The sequence below is a fragment of the Embiotoca jacksoni genome, unplaced genomic scaffold, assembly GCF_022577435.1.
Source record: "Embiotoca jacksoni isolate LCO1_2020_lvr unplaced genomic scaffold, fEmbJac1.0.p SCAF_6, whole genome shotgun sequence".
Classification (NCBI taxonomy): domain Eukaryota; kingdom Metazoa; phylum Chordata; class Actinopteri; family Embiotocidae; genus Embiotoca; species Embiotoca jacksoni.
In genome coordinates, this window is record NW_027185414.1 from 17,402,220 (window position 1) to 17,424,295 (window position 22,076).

The 22,076-nt window shown below is 40.4% G+C and overlaps 1 protein-coding gene across 1 annotated transcript in view; it reads right to left on the bottom strand.

The window, feature by feature from the left end:
- igdcc3 (immunoglobulin superfamily, DCC subclass, member 3) overlaps positions 1–22,076 on the bottom strand; it is a 59,158-nt gene that overhangs the window by 12,569 nt on the left and 24,513 nt on the right. Inside the window, exons 3-7 of the mRNA XM_069174269.1 lie at positions 16,804–16,948; positions 16,580–16,710; positions 16,094–16,231; positions 13,484–13,642; positions 8,150–8,315 (exon numbers count right to left, since the gene is read on the bottom strand). Coding sequence (XP_069030370.1) covers positions 8,150–8,315; positions 13,484–13,642; positions 16,094–16,231; positions 16,580–16,710; positions 16,804–16,948 — 739 coding nt within the window. The remainder of the gene's footprint in view (positions 1–8,149; positions 8,316–13,483; positions 13,643–16,093; positions 16,232–16,579; positions 16,711–16,803; positions 16,949–22,076) is intronic.

The window sequence follows — 22,076 nt, forward strand, 5'->3', positions numbered from 1 at the left end:
TTGTAAATCAGCTCAGCGCATTTTACATAGTAAAGTTGAGATCTTGCAGTATCATAGAGAGAAACCCAGCAATTCAAGAACTGACACGAGTGACAGCAGGGAATACAAAAATCACTTCTAACAGCTAGCAAACCTTCAACAGAAGCAGATGCAGAGGTGGGCAGCCATCTGCCTCCACCGTTCGGGATGAGAGAAGCGGACATTGTCTCCAGAAGTAAAGTGCCATGTGCTTGAAGAAGTGCACTTCATGTAGTTACTTCATTGCTCAGATAAGAGGTGCATACGGCACAAAGGAAGAATGTGACATTAGGAGCGCACAGTGTTCAGCTGTGTGAGAGCAAAGAGATTTGAGCCACACATCACATACGACAGACGGCAGCGGCATGTATAGAAGATCCTCACTCATGCAGAGCACATGCTATCAAACTGATTCGTCTTCTGCTAGGAGTCCTGCGTGAGTCGATAAATCTGTTTCAGTGTTTCAAAATTTTTTAATTTGCCTACATCAGTAAAACCTATCATCTTTCCACACCTTCGCACTTCACATACCTATGGGCACACACACACACACACACACACACACACACACACGCGCGCGCGCGCGCACACACACACACACACACACACACACACACACACACACACACACACACACACACACACACACACACACACACACACACACACACACACTCGTACCTCTGCCACTCTGCTCTTTGTCCTCATCATTCGATCTCTACCTCTTTCTCTTCTGTCCCACCTGACCTGTCTTCTGAAGAAATATAAGGGGGCTCTGTGTGTGTGTGTGTGTGTGTGTGTGTGTGTGTGTGTGTGTGTGTGTGTGTGTGTGTGTGTGTGTGTGTGTGTGTGTGTGTGTGTGTGTGTGTGTGTGTGTGTGTGCACATTGAATAGGTGTTTCTAGACTAGAGAATAAATAATATACTCCTCACATTTTAATCGTCCTAAGGCAAACAGAGAAATAAAACATTTAATACTATGGAGATGAGGCCCTGTGGTGTAAAACACAGCTGCATGCCTTTTTCATGCCAAGGCCATTTCTGTTGTATTTAAGACATAATATGTGCTGGAGGAATCTGTCAACAACACAACTAACAAATAACTTGGGAATATGGAATGGCTTGAATAACAGCTTTGTCCACTTCATCTGCTTCAAGATGGTGTAGCCCTCAGTCATGACATTTCAAGAGATCAGAAGCCTTTTTCAAACAAAGCTTCAAAAAGTGTTTGGCTTCTGTTTCTCATGCTGTGCCTCAGGATTAAACAGGAGAATTGAATGGAACAGGAGTTCAATACATCCTGCAGGATCCCGCTAATCTGTCACCTGCAGTTTGTAAGAGCCTGTCGAGCAGAATGTCATCTCTGTTTGATGGACAGGAGGCATGCTCGGTGTATTAAATCAAAATTTATTAAGAAAAGCCTTCCCAATCCATTGAGGAAAAGCAAGCAATTTATTGAAAAGCATGTCAGCTGGTACATGCATTTTTATTGGTCACCTTGCGAACTTGTGAAATGGGACATGAGGAAAGTGGCATTTCAGGTCTCAACAGCATTGACCTCACACCAGCCTCTGCATGGTTTGCAAGGATGGATTTGTAAGGACAGCGGCAGTGCTCTTCTGGGTCAGCAGGTAGGATGGAGAATTCGATCATTCTATTTCCTTTTCAAAATTTATGTTCTGGAATTCAGTTACTGTATGTCTCTAATCTGGGTCACAATGGGCTGCGAGGCGGAGGAGTCATTATTTTCTCCGGTCTGCCAGGTGGATTCAATCTGGATAATTATCGGGTCAAAGAGGCCTTCCGTATTTCACCCTCTCTGAGCCAATCTCACCTCTGACCCCTGAGGTGGCAGCAGTCACCAGCCCTCAGCTCGCTACTCAACCATCACATTTCTGACAGCCTTTCATATCAGCGATGGATGGAGTGTTTGCAGACAGGCGGCCCGACCAGACGCCACAGACGCAGCAAAGAGGCCCCCTGGGATGCACTGCTCAGTGCCACTGGGGCTGGATGGGTCCCCTGACTGTGTGAAGGGAAGGCCGGGAAATTTCACAAGAAGTTGCTTGTTTAAGAAGGTACAGTAGCTTCACACCACGTGACATGCACATTCACATGCACATGCATGAACACACACATATACTGTGCATGTCCAATATCCAAGGACTGATCCTGCTGATGAGGAGCTTATGAAAGTCCACACCTGCTGTCAAGACACTCTTTACGACTTCCAGGACGGCTTCTTTATCTAGTACTCCACAAGATTCTGTGTTTTGGTTCACCTTCTTCATCATCCTGAACAGACTTTTTTGGTAAATCATTTGGTAAATAAAGTGAATAGTAAATTTGTTTGTTACTCTTTTGTTAGCTGTTGCTGCAGCTGGAAATGTGAACCCATTCCTCTTGTTCTAGGATAATACTCAGGAAAGAGCTGACGGATTTTGGATGTTTGGAAGACTTGGATTACCAGTTGAATCACAATTTTGTTCCATTAATCAAAAGTTGAGAGGAAAAGAGAAAACATGTATTCAGGACAATCCAAAAGCTTGTCAAGTAATTTTTCATATTTCATGGAACTATACAGTACTGTGCGTAGTGGAATGCTGCAGTTATAAAGTCCTTTGTCAGATGTTTTACAGATTAAACTTTTTCTCATTTAATGAGCAAGATTCTCCATCAAGAAGATTACAAAAAGTCACAGTTCAAGAGACGTCTGAGACTTAAGATAGATCAATCTGCATTAACACGCAACAACAGGACAACGACCCATACAATGTGTGAGGAAAAAAGCAAAGTCTGAATGGCAGAGAAGAAAGGATAAGGGAGGTATATTGCCTGAATTTGGGCTGTTTACTTGTCTTACATGAGCTCCAAAACTGAGCTGTCCCATCCTGACAGGCTGACACCATCATTTACTCATCAGTTCAAGGTAATTTCACTGATTGACGGATAAGGCTGTGGGCCAGAGGAATGACTGACAGAGGGGCTTTGGCTCTGTTGTTCAGCTGCTGAGACTATGTTTACTCTCTGTTGTCTCTGAGCAGCACCCCACCAAAAGCCAGCGCGGCCATTCTCGATTCAACAAGAGGGAAAGGGGAAAAATATGGGGACAAAGAGAGAACAGGAGGAAGAGGTGGGGAAGGGGGAGGGGAGGAGCGATGAGCTGTCTGTGGCCTGAGAGGAGGGAAGGGCCCAGGGATATGACTGATTACAGGCGGGGTCAGAGTTCAAGGCCAATGCCCAGGCCCCAGCTCTCCGTAATGGGGGCAGGAAGGGGGATGTGGGGCACAGAGAGGGGCCGCAAACAAGAAAGGCAGGTCTTGGTGAAAGAAAGTGGGAAAAAGAAAAGAGAAGAAAAAAGAAAAAACCCTTTGAAAGGATTCTGCTATGAAATGTCCAGGTTTGTGTGGTAGCCTGTTCCTTCAGAAGTTGGCCATTAATTAGAAAACACACCACGGCGCTCACACACACTTGAAACGTGCTCTTCTATTTACTATAGAACTTAAATTGTTTGCAGACACATGCAAAAGGATCCTAAGTTTATCTAGATGATTTACTTTTAATGAGTTTTATTCATCATGAGGGAATTCAATTCTTGTCATCATCAGCTACAGTATCCCTTTACAAACAATACAGGCTGGCTTTCAACCTCGTGATTATTAGACTGTCTGATGTGAGATCACAGTTTGTATATGTTGCATGATCACACATGCCAGCTTTAGAGACTTAAGAAAGAGGCGAGTCCTTATACATTATTAGCAACAGCTCTCAGAGAGGCTTCAAACAGCCTCGATAGCATGTTTTACAGGAGCCTGGTCAGCAAAGGCTGGTAATGAATGGGCTAACAATAACGCTTGCAGTGTGTGTGTGTGTCTGAGTACGTGTGGAGGTGTGTGTATCAAGATTTGTTGAGATGTGACACAGAGAGCACACACACAGCTTCACCATGAGCAGTAATGCCTGTTTACAGAAGCAGCCAATCAGCTCTTATCTGACATCATTGCATCTTATACAGCTTTCCAGGCAGCTTTGTCTTCTCCGTGTGTGTTTGGTGTGTAAAGTGTATGTGCGGTTGAGGGGTAAACGGCAACGCACTTGTAAATTTTCATGTTTGATTATGCGTGTGCACAAAATGAATGATGGCATGCACCACGGGGATATTTGTGCACATATGGACTCACTTGCTTTTTGATTAATGTGTGTGCATGCGTGTGTGAATGAAATGTACAATCGATTCGCCTTCCATCCATTGTCTGATTTGCTCTTGAAGGTTATCGTCATGAGAGATAGCTAAGTTGAGAAACCTGTGTGCGTGTGTGTATCTTTATACAATTACATACACACAATAGTAAAAACCACACAATTCAATTCTCATTGCTAGGTATGCTTCACTGTATATCCAGGCTTCCCTATCAGATATTGTTTTAGATATAGATATAGATATATCTATATCTATATCTATATAGATATCTATCTAGCTATCTATATAGATAGATATATCTATATCTATATCTATATAGATATCTATCTATATAGATAGATATATATATATCTATATCTATATAGATATCTATCTAGCTATCTATATAGATAGCATATATCTATATCTATATAGATAGATAGATAGATAGATAGATAGATAGATAGATAGATAGATAGATAGATAGATAGATAGATAGATAGATAGATAGATAGATAGATAGATAGATAGATAGATAGATAGATAGATAGATATATATCTATATAGATATCTATCTATCTATCTATATAGATAGCATATATCTATATCTATATCTATATAGATAGATAGATAGATAGATAGATAGATAGATAGATAGATAGATAGATAGATAGATAGATAGATAGATAGATAGATAGATAGATAGATAGATAGATAGATAGATAGATAGATAGATAGATAGATAGATAGATAGATAGATAGATAGGTAGGTAGATAGATAGGTAGGTAGATATATATATATATATATATATATACAGATATATATAAGAACAGAATAATTGGGCTGCCTCGAGCTCTTGAATTCATTTGCACATCATTACTTTTGTTTTGGCTTGGTTCAGGAGGTAAGTTGTGCCTGATTCCTGATAATATTCCTTCCTTTCAGAACCTCCACTGCACAAGATACACACCACTGGCTTTTTGGGCTCCAGGTAAAACTCATCTCATTATGAATTTTCCAACATGTGCAACTAAAATATATAGGATTGCTTTAACTTGGGAGAAAGACAACATGTAGTTTTCCCCCTGCCCTCTCCAATGTATATACAGTTCATGATATGTAAGAAATTTAATGGACTACTGGACAAAAACATCACCTAAATCATTATAATCTCATACTGAATTATCTGTCAGACATTTGTTTATAATTTAGTAGGACATGTAATTCCACCAGACTTTATGAATGTTTACTCATTCTGTAGATAAATTACATTGTATGAATCTGAAAACGGGCCATGTGAAATGCTCATTCTGAACAAATCCAGAAAATATTCACTGTCAATTTATTTAATTAATTTTCTTCAGGACACCTCATCACTGCAACTAAAGCATGATTTATGTAATGTTCAGGCAAATAAAAGCACTGGGTTATGCTCAACAAAAGACTGAGGTTTTGGTTAAATATTGATAACACAAATACATCGAAGGCTTTAAACTGACATTTACTTTTTTAATATTTAATCCAAACTACAATTTTCTCTGAACCTTTACTGTTTGTTTTAGCAGGAGAGACGTATAGGACACAAATGCTGGTGTCTACTGATCGAGTTCAGTGTTATGTCGGTCTGACAACACTCATAATCTGTAAGACATAAGTATGTTGTATATCACATTTTCTTGATTGGACAAAAATGTTGCAAGCTGAAAATATTAGCCCATAAATTCATTAGCTGATCCAGAAAACAATTCCGATTTACAAACTGAGCAAAAACGCTTGCTGATTTTCACCATATTTGTGGATAGTGAAACTTATTTGATTTTTTTTTTTTTTTACATTGTGTATCCTTAAATATCTGCAAAAAGACAGTTGTATATAAACTGTATGAGATAGGATTATATCTGCATTGGACTGCTTCAGATTATTTATACTATTATACTACAGCGTGTGATAATGAGCGATATTATAATATGTTCTATCGACTCAGTGAACAGTTCAGCTACACAGAGCAAATTCTTAAGATGCACATCAAGCTGCTTTATTCTCTAAATGGCTGACTGCATTTCCTGGTCAACTAGCTGAGTTTATGAGCTAATTAGCTAATGGTAGATCTCAAGTTGAGGCATGACTCCTTAACCAATCACAGAGCGGGGTTTGTGATGCATGAGATTCATATTATAGCAGGTCATACAGTAATGGTGGCAAGTGGAAATGCTGTGATGCTCCAAATACCCGTTCTATCTTTCCCTCTCACAATTCATTTATGCTTCCCGCCGACTCATCATTTCTCTTTTGACCAGCCGTTCATTTTTCAACTTTTTTTTTTTCTAAGTCTGGCCTCTCATTTATTTCTTCTTCTCTCCTTTTCTACTTTGTTAGTCCCTCATTCCATCTCCCTGACTAATATAGACTGGTGGAGGCAGGTGGGAGTGGAGCAGTGTTTGTGAGCAATGGAGGTGTCTGCTCCCTTCACTCACTGCGATGGAGTGCAAGTATTGATTTTTTTGGGAACATATTTCATATATTCAGTTATTTTTTATGAATAATAATAACATACACGGACGGCTGGCTGTCAGGGTCAACTTGCAAAATTGAACTTTGCGTGTGTAGTAATGCATGACAGAATTTACTCAAAAACACATTTGCTGGATGGAGTACAGCAGTTTACAATTAGCCACACAGCAGTGAAACTTCTTTATATCCACAAGCGATACCCTGACAGAAACCATCAGCAGAGAAACAGAAGAACACAAGATCCTCGGCCATGTAGCGTTATCAGCTATTACTTTGTAAAACTCATCTCTGAGATATTAAAAGTTTACATTCATCAACTCGTCCCTCAACCTTAAGTTAATGCTTGGGTCAAAAACATTACGAAAAGGTTATTAAGGTCATATGACAATAAACCCAAAGAAGTGTGAAGATGTGATTAATATATTATATATACAAATAAAATATAAATTATCTCCAAGATATCTCTGCAATGCAACGTACAGTCCTGTAACTCCAGAACAGTTGCTGCAACATGTGGCCTTTACACTGTGAGGTGCTGAGCGTATCTAACAGAGCTGGTTCCTCCTCCTCATGACATTCCTGGGGACTGCCATGGGAAAGCATCCAACAGTTAGTCAACACGCTGCTCACATACAAAAGGCACAAATAAATTGAGGCTCACGTCTTGGCAGGCATTAATTCCAGCAGCTGCAGTGTGAGAAGCAACAGAAACGCAAGAGAAATTTAACATTTGATGATGCCAATGATCAGATCATGGCAGCAGTGATTAATACTGACGGCCATATTACTTCTGTGAGCTGTGTCCAACTTTGTAAGTATACAGCGAGATGGTTGGTGAGGAAATCTGGCTGGTGTTAATGACCGTGTTTGCATTATGTAAGGACCTCCATGAGGGCTCTCAGATATTTTCAGATTAAAGGTAAATGATGATGACTTTCAGATAAGTCATCCTTTACTAAGAATTTATAAACTTTGGATATAGAATTTAATACTGGATTCAGTATTGTTTGAAGATCAGATATAAATAGTTATTAAGAACAACTTTTGAGTTGCCAGGATGTCTTCTATTTGGTAATACTGCTGTTATAATCAGTACTTGTTGGTTTTACATTTTCATGTAAGCCATCATCAACATGTTATTAAGCTTTTATGAATGATTGTGATCAGCTCCCATGTCGGTTCTACCAGAAGATAAGTGGTCCAAGTGGTGTTTTATATGGATGAAGATGGACTTGTCTGTCCTCCAGCATACAAAGAGTTTTGCTTAGTAACACTCATTGTGAACCAAACAGGGCTCTTTTAACAACACTACACCTTCTGGTACTACAGGGCTATTTTTTTTGCCTTTTTGGTGTGCCTTTTTCCTCACCCTCAAGAATCTGTGTGTATTCCAGTATGAATAAATTTACACATGAATACAAAGTCTTTTTTTTTTTTTACCTGTTGTTGTTCCTGAGTTTGACGTGTCCCCCGGGCTCCAGGATCTGCCCGTTCTTCAGCCAGGTGAGCTGTGGTTCAGGCTCGCCCTGAGCTTGGCAGGTGAAGATGGCGGTGGTGCCGACGGGCCGGGCGATAGACTGCGGAGGTTGAACAAACTCTGCTGGAGCTGAAAGAGGAGGGAAACATAGAAATCAGATAAGTTGATCTCATTCCCATAACCAAAAGGCATTGCTGGATAGATCAGTGCCAGAGAAAATACAAATTCTAAGATTTTTGCAGGATCCAGAAGGGCAGAAACAAAAAATGCGAGAGAGGGAGAATGAGGGAGGGAAGATATGAGAGCCTAGGGTATAGGTGCATGGTGTAAATACTGTTGTAAATCTATAATTCAGGGTCAATTACCAGGATTATGAGAGACACTAGATCGATGTAGATAAAGGGAAATACAAGCAACACAGAGAGAGAGATAATCAGGAAAGCACGACATTGCGAGGCTTCCTCAACAACAACACTACTTGGGACTAATGTGCTTTAAAACAGCAACATATTGAGATGCAGCTCATAGTTTCATCATGTCCAATCACATTGAATGCAACAGGCTTTTTACTATAGTCAAATACTTATATAAAATGGTTCTCCTAGCAGAGCTAGTGCTGCATTTGTAAAAAAAATAAAATAAAAAAAAAAGAGTAATTAAAGCTGCTGGAGTTAAATTCCTGGGATGGAGCTTTTGCTTTTGTATCATCTAATCTGCACTCATTATTGTCCCAGCGGTTATCAGTGGTTTGATTGTTATTTATGCCCAAATGAATTCAGGAAATGTTACAGTAATTATATCTCAGTTATCACTAGAGGGTAGAGAGCTTGAACATTAGGCCTATCATATTGCCTGTTGTAAAAACACTACACTGTGCTACTGTCCGTCTGTCCCAGTCATTTCCCTCTTCATAATCTAGGGAGGCTGAGCAGCCTGAGTCAAACTGTAGAATTTCAGCTTCAACACAAATGTTGATTAATCCTAATTATGTTGTTGGATCCAAGTGGTGAGTCTTAAACAGTGACTCTTGGTCATAAAGAAACCTAAATAATGTGTTTTTTTGGCACCTCCACTTTTAATACTGAAACTACAAGTATGAGGCTGGTGTTATTCTGTATTGTCAATCATCAAAGAATCACATTAAAAGACCCCAACCCACAATACATGAAAAGGGGCCTGTAGGCATCAACATTGGTGGGAGGTTTTGGTCAGACCATAGAATATCCACTCTGTGGCCTGTCAGGTGATGTAGTGTTATGATACAAAAAGGGAAAAAAAATACAATGTTAGTTATATCTCAAAACATTGCAAAGCAACATATGAGGTTTGGTCATAGCGCTGGCATTTTAAAGAAAATGCAAGTTTTGAAGTCAGTTATGGCCAGGGAAACTATGCTTTCCAAAGTAGCATTAGGTTCGTCCACCAGGACACTGTACCTCAATTCATGTTGGATTCGGAATAGGTCACAGCAAGAATCATGTTGTGGGCCGCGGGTCTTAATTTTTGACAGTGTCAGAATTTTGATGCAGCCTGGCTTTGGCCACCGTGGCTCTAAATCGGCTGTTAGTGTAGCAGTGAAATTAAAAACCCCAGTTTGTGATTGATGACCAGAGATTTCCCAATATATCTCACAACTGTCAACTTTCTTCAAACTGTAAAATGGCCTTCAGTCCATATCTCAATACTATCGGATTTCCCTACCTGTAGAGAGGCTTGAGGACCTCGGCTTAAAACAAATACATTCTTACTGAAGCCTTAAAATCTCATAGGTCACATTTGTGGTTTCAAAAGGCTAAATAATTTCAGCTGGGCACTGTAGTTTTGAACAAAGCTTAGTCAAACAGGACTAAACAATGTGTTTTGGACTATTTTCAGCCTCAGATCAACTGAGTATTTCTGCAGTGTCTGTGGGATTGACTCAAAATAAACTGCAGTGACAATGTCCATTGTAACAAAGAAACATGTCAGCAACAATAATCCTGGACAACAATGGGGTTCTGGTTCAGAGAGGAATATCTACATTAGCCACTGGCTACACAGACAATGATTTTTCCCAATATTGATTTAGTGTTGGTTTTGAACATTTCCAGGGACTTGTTGAGAAGAACAAAAGGACTGAACAGCACCACACTTATCCTTGAAAGGAAAAGTCACATTTTCAGTTATTCTTTTTTTTTTTTTTTTTTTTCTGATATTTTAGTTTAATTCCAGTGGCTGTTTGTTTTTTCCCTCGTACCATTCTGTCCTCCTTCTTGTTCCCACCCTAAAACACAAAATGTTGTTTGACACTTTTTCAATGTCAGCATTTCCATTCTCCCATTGGAAAAGCTAAGGGGCCCTAAGGCACTTGAATAGAGGCAGCTGACAGCGTGAGATGGTCCTTCACTTATCTCTCTTTTTCCCACCTTCATTGTCTCTTTCTCTCCACTTGCTGTGTTCTTTGAGGGCTGACTTAAAGGTGAAGGTCAGAGGGAGCTTGGAAAGATATTGATTTGCACCTGTAAGGGAGTGGGTTAGATCATCAGCACCATCCATCCATCTTGTGCTTGTTTTTCCCTTTTGGCTCTTACAATTTCAACCCTTCCTGCAGTCTTTGGTTCTCTTCTCTCACTTTATATTCTCCAAAGGAGCTAAAATTAACCTAAATTATTTCCTGTATAAGTGCATTTGCTGATGTGTGATGGTTTTGTTAGTACTATTGTCTGCATTTGCTTGACTTTGGAGTTCCTGAGTGCTGTACTCCTATTCTGAATTGATAGCCATTGAAACCCTCTCGCATTCACAGAGGTGTCAAGTGGTTTATTTCCATAGACTAATAGAACAATTCCTCAAAGACATGAAGTAAAACAACTTTTCTAACTCATAATGAAACAGGTCTAAAACAACATTTATATGGAGTTAATCGCACACCTTCTGTTTCCACAAATCAATAAAAAAAAAACAACGACATCGACACATAATTAACATCCAAGCTTCACCTCTTTGTTGCTGCTAGGGTTAGGGCTTGTCTCAGACTTGACAGGTAGATGAAATGAAATATTGATTAAGATCAATACTGCTATGGGCTGAAGCAAAGTGTGGTCCATCTGATCAATATTGTGAGCGAGGCAGACGCTGGATGTTTCCTGCTTGGTGACAATTAATGCATAGAGCCACCCACACCTGGCCTCATCCTTTTGGTCAAAACCACCCATCTCTCTAAGATAACATCAAACACTTTGATGTTGCTGGCTGCAACACTGTGTAAAATGGACCAAGGGAATTATAAGACAGGACAAAATAGAATAAAAACTGATTGAAAAGACACCTTCAGAGGGCAACTTCAAAGGGTGATAAGAGTTCTGCAAGCTGCTCAACAATAGATTGCTGACCTTTAAGTTATGTCCAATACTAAAACATCCTACATTCTTATTTGAAAGATTTGACATTGAGAATGTGTACACAACTGTAACTCACAAAGTTGGCCTTGTTGCAGCGTTACAACCATAGAGGATGTTTTCTCTGTGATCGTAACCTTTCACAAAACCATCAAAATATAATGTACATATGACATAAAGTATAAGTTGATCAGCCGTAATATCAAAACCACTGACAAAGAAACAATGACTACAACACAATTATATTCAGAGGTGTTCCTAATTCACTTAAATGGGAGGGACAAAATATTAGGAACACTTCTCAGTATAAACCAGTGCAGTTCAACAGCACTACATATTACTGTCTCAAAAAAGATGATTTATATAAATCCACACCTCTCAATCAGAATAAAAAACAACCGAACTTTATAATCCTCATGAAGGGAAGATTCATTGCACAGCTGTTGTATTATACTTGATGCTTCGTCTGTGGTTTTAATGTTATGGCTGATCGGTGTACATACAGTATATCAATGTATAGAGCATAAAGACACTCTCAGGTTTTTTCACAAGAATAGCTATTGGGCTTTGAAAAAAAGTACATTCTTACAAGTAAAGAATACAGCAATGGACTGCATACTTGGCCCTAATTATGCTGACGTATTTGAAGAAAACCATTTTATTGATATTGTCTGTAAAAACCTGCAATTTAAAATTTGTCTTTTTAAAACTGAATATGTGTGTTTTGTGTGTTGAAGAAGCTGATAAAAAAAAAAACTGTGGAAAAACTAGATTTTAAGGAGCTGTGAATGCAAAGCCTTTTTCAACAACTACAAAACTCACTTTTATACAATTCTAGCTCTAGAGATTTGAAAAAAAAATCTGCAAACCATTTGTCCATAATTCAACCTCTGATTAATTTTTGAAGAATTCCTCAGATTTGTCCTTATCCATTGTCCACATTACAGAACAGAGTTCATGCCAACCTGGTCACAAAACCTTTTACTGACTCTTTGCAGTTCCATCTTCTAATCATCAAGTATCCTCGTGGACATTGTACTCAGTGCCTCCAAATGAAAAATTATCTTTTTTTCACCCCATCTCAAAAAAGCCATTTGCTACATCAGATGAAATCGCATGTGCCTCAACAAAGGCAATATATTGTACAAGAGAACTCGCCTGTCTGAAATGACAAACATTGGTAAAAACTCCTTCCACCTTCAGCAGTTTTGTGACCACATTACAGAAATGATACTTTTTAATGTGAATTGATTTGTTCAATGCAATTGCTAGGCAATATTAATGGCTTGGGGGATGATGCTAATAAGATAATTTGGCAATATATATTTTCTATCTTTGCCAGAGTGCCATTGTTGAGAATGTGAATCATGGCGCCACGATTAGTTAGCTGGAACTATAAGTGTTTGTCCACATCTATGGTGGCTCACAACTCTTGATCTTGTGCTACTGTTCTAATATTTGTGATGCAGACGCGCATCTGTGGAGTCTATTTCTAAGATAATGAGCAGAGACATTTTTGTGGTGTAGGTGTAGTTATAAAGACGGGAATCTTAGTAGAGGTACACCTGGTACATCAGAATCAACCAGCACTGTAAGTGCTACTTGGCAGGTAGAAAGCCAGTCTAAAAGGGTAACCTTTTGTTTTCCTTATGGTGAAAATCATGCAAAATCGTAAGTGTGTCAGTTGTGCACCACCCACTAGCTCAGAATTAGGGATTTCAATTAAAGACCACCTACTTAAAGTACACTGGTGGCACAGTGGCAAACCACTTACTCATCCCTGTTTGGTCCAACCACAGAATTCTTATCTTTACCTTATCAACTTACCATGGCTGTTTTTAAGAGCTTTTATTTTTCCTGGTTTTCACACAACCTTTTTTTTTTTTTTTAAATGGCACATTCCTTTTTGTCAGAACTCACCCTGGACCACTAGACGTCCTTGAGCAGTCCTACGGACACGGGTCCCTGGTTTGTTGGCAGCACACACGTAGACCCCAGAGTGCTGCACACCAACATCTGAGATCATCAGGTTCCCTGTGCCGAGTACCTGAATTCCCTCCACGCCGATGGGACGGCCATCTAATCAGGGAAAAAGAGAGAGAGCAGTTGAGGGAGATTGGAAAAAAATGTATATTGGTGGGGGTGGGGGGGTGGGGGAGTGTGTGTGTGTGTGTGGGGGGGGGGTGTTGTTAATAGGAGGGGGGGTTGTGGTGGTGATGGTGTAAAGATAAGAGTGGGTGAGAAAGACTAAACTTGATGCAAGTTTGCAGCTACAAGCTGACAAAGGCAGAGCTATTTCTGTACCCCAAGGATGCAGCTTTCACTGTGTGACTGGATATAAAGTGATGAAGCTGCCAGTACAACAGACTCAGACAGGCAGGTCACTGAGTTTGTTGGCTGTTGTTTGAGTGGTGTACATGCTCCAATTTTCTGACTTAACCGGAGTCTTGCGATGGTTGTCGGTGATGGGTACATTTCTCACGTGTTCTAATGTTTTACAATGAATTCATGTTTGTTTTGTATTGCGCAGCTCCTCCTTCAAGGATGATCAGTTCATTCAAACTTTGACACTTGAGTAGAAACATTTTTCTTAATGTCTGACAAACCTTTGGGGTACATTTTCTTTTAAACGAGTTTGCTTTTTAACACTGGAAATGTTTCCGCGACCAATCTGGGAGCAGAAACTCTAACTGTAACTTCTAATCCCCAATCTCCTTCGACATGCCGTAGCTGCCTCCTCTCTGGTCTCCCTGTACTTACATGATAAGCTCACACTTTCCTGTGCTCCCTATCTCCAGTGTAAACCCCAACAAAGATTTCAGTTAGCCTCTGATATTAGCTATGGGGACATGGGGGCATTTTAATCCCATCTATGACCTCCATCTGCAGCCTGTAAACCTGTGTTGTCACAATTTGACGTGTTAAAAGGCCAAGAAGGTAAGCAGGGAGATGTGCACCATGCTGGACACACGCAGAGATACAAACCACATGGTCAACAGTCAGCGCTGTATTTTATGGGTGCACTACCTTATCTTCAAAGTTAAGCCAAGGTTTCTCAAAAAAATATAGAAATACATTTATCAACAATAAGACAGACGACTGAATTTGGCAAATACATGAAAGAGAATATAATCCTTTTATAAAAGATGAGTTTTGCTCTTTAATCAGATATGATTACAGGTCCTACACTGCAAAAAGCAATTATCACAGCAAACACACCTTCTGGATTTTTCTAACCAGATGATTAAAATAGTCCTTGTCTGAGGACCTAACCCATCACAGGTCTCCAGAGCAACATTTCCCAGACTGGCCATGAAATTCCTTACAAGTGATCAGAAAATTATTTAATTAAGTTTCAAGCTTCACTGGCCGCCACTACACTGAAGACAAACCCTGATATGAACTCTACAGTCTTTTAAATAAATGTTGTAGCTTCATTTTGACAATTTTATGGTAACAATATATTGAATATGTAATATTATGAAGACAATGTATGTTAGTTATTGAGAGAAAAAAGTGGTTTTGTTCTGCGGATGTCATTATGATGTGTTTTATTGCTATTTCTGCATTTTCAATTATAACTAACTCACTGGACTGAGACGTAACAATCCAACAGGCTTTTGTCTGAACAGAATCAGTCTTGTTCCTTTATTTCCTTTTTGTACTATATTCCTTTCTCTCTATCTTGCCCCCGCCAACAGTTTCTCTCTGTCAGGCACTAATTAACTTAGCCTCAGAAAGGAAAGCGCACAAGCTAGCAGACTGTGGTGCTATTCAATGAATAGCAGCAAACTAACTCTGGCATTAAGGAGTGACTGATGTGAAACTATCAGACTCATTATGTAGCTTACCCCAGCCTCCCTGCCGTAATCTAATGCATACAAATCTCATTGCGTTAGCATTTCATTGTGGCAACATTGTGTAAGGCAATACCCTCAATCTGATTATGCCAAACTGCTTGGGAGGGGCAGCAATTTACATTTGCAACAGCAAATCAGATTTGGTAATAGGTAAAGAAAACAGATACGAGATTGAAAAATTGGTCAAGACAGACTTTGAGTGATAGTCAAGAAAAAAATGCACATTGAGGGAGGAGAAAACTAATCGTATCTGTCTCAGCACCTCATGGCAATTACTCGAGAGGCTCTCTAGTGCTCCGAAGGAGGTTCAACTTCATGAGGAGATGAAGCATGCATTGATCAACACAGAGCCAAACATAATGTTTAACCCTAAGGCCTAATGTTGAATCCCGCTGCCTTGTGTATACACAATTAATATGCTTTATCAAATATATTCTGTGCACACGCGTACATTATGCAATGCCGGACAGCTTAAATCTGTGTTGTACGTATGTATATACAGTATTTGGATTTCACATGGACAAATGCACACTGTGATTGTACTTTGGCTCAGCGACACACAATTCGTCAAACACACATACACGCACAAATGAAAAACCTAATGAAAACGACAAACTTTGTATGCAGCTTCTGGGGCCATTTCTTTGATCTGATCGGGAATTTTTCTCACCTAGTCTGCTCCATGACACGATGGGCCGAGGGTATCCTGTAGCAACACACTCCAAGATGGCAGTTTGGTGAACAGTGAGGGTTAGGTTTTCTGGACCGACCAGGATCATGGGTTCTTTATAAACAGATGACTGAGAGCCTGGAAGGAAAGGGAAGAGGGGAGTTTAAGGTGGGAATGATCATGATGGATGGCATCCCTTAATTGCATTTCTCTGGGGTGCATTAGCTCAATATGCTGTATCTCTTCGATAAAGCAGGGGCACAATAGGTTTAAAAAGTCTTGGGAATATATGCAAGGTAGATAACCAGAGAAGAATACAGTGATTGTATTTGAGCAGTGACAGAGAGAATAAAAGACCTGTATTTAGAACACAGATTTAAAGTCAAGTTAATCTACACTCAGGGTGTGCATGCTTGCCTCTATGACAAAAAAAAAACACAAGTCTCCTCATAGTATGCAGGTGTGAAATCCATTAAAAATAACTACCTGAAACAGTTAGGAGTGCCTCAGCACTGTGTTTCACTCCTGCACTGTTATGGGCCACACAGCAGAACTTCCCACTGTCCTCCTCACGAACTCCTGTGATCTGCAGAACACCTGTGGGCAGAAGAGTGTACCTACAAGAGACAAAAGACAATTAGACTTGGTGAAGTCTAAAAAAAAAAAAAGTGCTGCCATTTCCAAAAAGTGTCAGTTTAGTTTGGACCAACCGCTCGTCCTTGGTGTCCACCGGACGGCTGTCTTTTTCCCAGCTGATGACGGGCTCTGGCAGGCCATGGATCTGGCACTGGAATCGAGCTACACCTGACTCCTCAGCATGCACCGACTCTGGCTGGACATGGAAATCTGCCATGGCTGTAGAGAGAGGGAGGGAAAGTGGAATATTAGGTCATAACATCACAAAACAGCTACAGAGCAACAAGCCCGGCTGCTTGTGGAAAAGAACAAGGAGTCCTGCAGCAGATGGTATGGCCCCCACAGGTCGCAACATTACAGAGTCAATCTGTGATTACATGAAGAGACAGAAGCAGCTGAGAGAGCCTGAATCCACAAAAGAACTGGCAGGTTCTCCACAACCTGCACAAGGAGATTTAACTTGTAGCCATCACAACATTATCCAAGCATTTAGCTTTATTTTTTTACTGCATTGCTCTTCCGCAAATAAATTGTCATGAAAATTGCAGTCTGACATTTTTCATAAAGCCCACACAGTTGTTGGAGACATTTGAGATTTTGTACAATATGCCAATGATGTGCTCTTTCAAACAAATAACATATTTTAGTGACATTTTGAAACCTTTGGTTTTCCTTTAACAATTTGTTTTTCACAGAAGTTAACTGAGACAGATGCAGAGTATATTTCATAAAAAGAAAACCTTTTTTATACATGTATACAGGAATATCAGATTAATTCAGCCTTGATCACAACCCTAAGTGTTGCCCCCACAAAAAAAACACCACGAAACAAACGATTCACAGGGTCCATCGTGCTCCAGAGAATCCGTCATGATGCATGAACTGCAGTTTTACGTGAACCGCAGTCAGAAGTGCAGAAGGCACTCTCTACATACATAAGTAAAGTACAGTTCAGGCAGACGAATTTCCTGCCATATGTTAACATCTAGTATGTAGGTCAGGGATGTTTTTAAAAAAAAATGTATGCTAATAAAGACGGTACACACGCAGTGCAATAAAGTGAAGCTGGTAGCACTGTCCCTACAGAGAGCCTCATTCAGCTGCACTTCACATATCTGCTTCCCGCAGAACAAAGTCGGCATCCGAGGTGGAGCCAGCGACAAACTCAATTAGAGGGAGGCCCTCCTCTTCCACAGTTCTCCCACCTTCTTCAACAGAAGGGCACTCATTTAAATGTCAACCATAATTAACTTGGACGAAGGAGGACTTATCTGAACACTGTTAGCATAACAAGAGGGACAGACGCCTTATTATTTCATAACCTCCTGCTCCTACATATAGCCTGCATTAATTCATTACTTACAGGATAAGCAAGTAGTAAGCAGCACTACTTAGATGGCTTATTTATGCCTGAGACATGCTTGTCTGCTTGTCCTTCCTTTGACGTCTTCTACTCCCAATGTTTGCCCCCACCCGCCTTTCTTGGTACTGTGAATTCTAAGTACACTTTGTTTACGGTTTCTGCATTGAATTTTTTTCTACTAACAAGTGGTTTACATTAATTTTATACTTTTGTACAAAGATGATACATAATTTAAAATGTCTTTATTTGAATGAAACCTAACTGCAAACAGTGATGTTGATGGACGAGAGAAAGTGGGACAGATACTTCATATAAAGTGGTTGTACTTTAGACCAGTGTGACTGCAGCACTGCACCGCGGTCTAACACTGTGATTATTTCATTTCAGAGCTTAATGAGAAGTGTGGCATTCTCCAACACGCCAGATCTCTGAATGGATGTATGGAGCCCTAATGAAAATTAAACCATGCTAATTTTGTATTCTTCCAGTAGTGACAGTTCACTCCTGGTAAGCCATGACTTCTCTGTGACAAGAGATAGCATGTTGTCGCATGTAATATTTGGTGTCAAGATAAGATCTTTCTGTTCTCAGCCTCGTATTTTCGTTATTCTTCCTCTATTCTACTACGAGGCCACGCTTAAACAGCTGTTCATTTTACTGAAGTAATTCAGCTTAAATGCTTATCTCAAGGGCCTAACAGTAATCTTTGCAATTGGGAGTCACAACCTTCAACTCACAAAATGTTTTAGACCAACTTCACTGTGGAGCATAGATGGTTTAAACATCAAAATATCAGTAATATTTTATCACCAATTCACTAGAATAGTGCATATTCAGCTCTTTTTATGTTCTTCCTTTTACTACAATAAACTGCAATCTCTTGAACATTTCAATTCACAAACGCTACAAAACAATGAAAACCAATATAAACTTGTCAGAAGTTTTTTTTTTTTTTTTTTTTTTTTTTCAAATGATTATTTGCCCTTTCACACTTTCATAGGTTAGCACTTTTTTTCTGGAGACTATTGACAAAACCAGTGAGCAATACTTTCTGTCTTGCCTTGCTGTAACACAGGGCAGACACTAGCAGAGTGCAGCACTGAATTAAAGCCCTAAAGGTGCTGCCAATGCTGATAAAGGTACGCTAGGTGTAGTGAAAGAGCAGGAAATCATTCAGAACTCAATACAGACCAGAGTGACTTATGTGGTCAAAGAAGCCTACTGTCTTGGAATAAAGTCTTAATTTAAGATATAGGCATGCAGGCACACCGCTGTATGTACTGTCCATGTGCGCTGGGGAACACTGGGGCACTTGAGTGCTAAAAACAAAAGAGGACCAGTGCCCATAGGAGCCTTCTTGTGCATCTCTGATCTCTGCCAAGTAGTCACGGTGTCCCCTGATCTGGCTGTTGTGTGTGTCCGCTGACACAACCCCCTAACGGGCCCCACCCTTGGGCCTCATGCATAAAACATGACTTCTGCAAGAGGCCCACACCAATGCGACTATCTCGCAAAATCAGACACAATTGTAAAAAATGACAAAAGGGCTACATACACAGATAAGTGTATACAGCAGAGAAACTTGTTAACTGTCTGTGCTGGTTGTAAAGGAAAACAGCCATTCGTAATCTGCTTTGTGTATATGCCTTTTATTGTTGGCGCTTGCAGAGTCAGCCTACCACGATTTAGCTCAGCCACAGCACATACATATAAACAAATGCAAAAAGCTGCTTCAACAGAAATACAACTCTATCGATCCCCCCTACGCTGTACGGAAAAACAGACAAGTGTGAGGCAATGAGATGCTCTCGCTCGTCCCAGCACCCAGCCCCAACAGACCTGCTCCGCCATTGTTTTTCTCTCTTACTTGCTAAGTGTTGACAGACACTCACACATGATTTAAGACTGTCCACTACCAGCATGACACTGCTGGCTTAAATGAAGCAGCTCTAATTACTGCAATAAGAGAGAGAATGGCTGGGGTGCATACTAAAAAGAAATCCATACACAAGTGCACAGGGAGGTGATTGCTCCCTCAGCCTATGTTTGACAGTTTCTTGGTGACAACCACAAAAGAAGAATAATTGAGGGAGTAATATGAGGGAAGGTCACTGACAGGAAACGTGAAGCATGGGGATTCATACATGTATAAGCTGTAAATCACATCTTGTGAAAAGTGAGTGGCGCCGTCCTGCTGTGCGTTTCACACATTACCCCCGAGTAGGTCCAAGAGGAGTCCGAATCAGGCAGAAATTAACAGGAAATCTGTTTCAAAGGTTGAAATTTCATCTGCTTATCCTGGAAACTCACGACGACACACAAAGGATGAAATATGAATGCAAGTGCAGAAGTACTACTGGTTATTGGAACTGAGGGCCAATGACAAGCTAAAAGGGCAGTCGATATTAATGACTTTCCCCATCCTTCAATTCCACACTACAGGTCATGTGCAACACAACTTTAAGCGAGTGGCTTTACAAGCTTTCTCTTGTGAGCAATTCACATTTATCTAATGAAGAAATGTAGATTAAATGGTGATTATTTCAATGACCCCTTAGTGAATTGCTTTTTTGCCTAATTGCCTAAAGTAATGATCCATTTCTTTATTACTTAGTGAAACACACACACACACACACACACACACACACACACACACACACACACACACACACACACACACACACACACACACACACACACAGACAAATACTCAACAGATGAGAATCAACAAGGTGATTTAAAACTCAAAGGGTGCTGTTTTCTGTGACAACTTCTCCCGCAGTGACCAAATCCTCCAATCAGATAAGATATTTTCATGTTCTTCACAGCCCTTTGGCGACGTGGATGTTTCTTTTTGCCATGCTGTGGGTGATTCATTGGTATGACAGAGGTAATGATGCCAGTAGAGCGACAAATATTTTGCAGTACCATTGAAACCTGCAGCTACGGTGTAAAGCTTCAGTGAACCCCCATGTTATAATGTCATCGCTCTCCCCTCCCTTTGCCTCCAGCCACCCCCAGCCCTCCATCCTACATTTCAACTGTTTGCCCAGCTCTTCATCGAATCCCTTACCCACCCCCACGAGTCCCCTCAAGCCTGTGACATCATTAAGCACATGTTGTTCAAGCAGCGGTGATGACTGCCGCACCTTCCCCACCCCCACCTCGGTAAACCAGTAAAATAGAGATGAGGCCCATAAATAATGGAGATGGTGTACGGTGCTATTCCAGCGTAGAGAGCCTGCACTTCAACAGCCTTTAAATAGGCATCCCTGAAATAGCAGGCTCTGTGCTGGGACCCTAGAGATGGCATTTTAATGCAGATGTGATATTTTATTGGCTCCCTGCCCCACCAGGCCCCCCTTTCCTCCCCAACCCTGCAACCAGGCTTGGGCACTGCTGTGATCAATCTGCTGGTTTGTGGTGCGTGATGCTTATCACCTATGAAAGGAAGAGCTACACATGCGTGGGCTGTACTCTGTCTTTCGATGACACACACTCATTTCGCTCCTTTAATGCTTTGTCACAACGACACCTTCCTGTGTCAGAACCCACATGAGCTAAAGAACATCTGCCACCTGAGCCTAAGCAGCAGATGTTCAGATGTACACGAGGCTTAGGGACCAAACTGATGGATCATTTATATAAGAAGCACTCCTGCCACTACACCTGTAATACCATTTAGAAAGAAGGACATTACAAGCATGTGTTGTTGTTGTTGTTTTCTCAAACAGTTCAGCTTTCCATTTTACTCTTTGTATACTTTATGAGAAAAAAAGGTCTTTATATTTTTACGAAAGATTTTAACCTCATGCTGGCACTAGAAGACACGTCAGGGGATGACCATGAATGTCCGTACATAATTTAATTTTAATATATTCGATAAATGCTGAAATATTTCAATCTCAAGTTAATGGAGCTATCAACTAACAGACTGACACTCCCATCCCTATAGAAGTGCACTCCTACAGCATGGCTAAAACC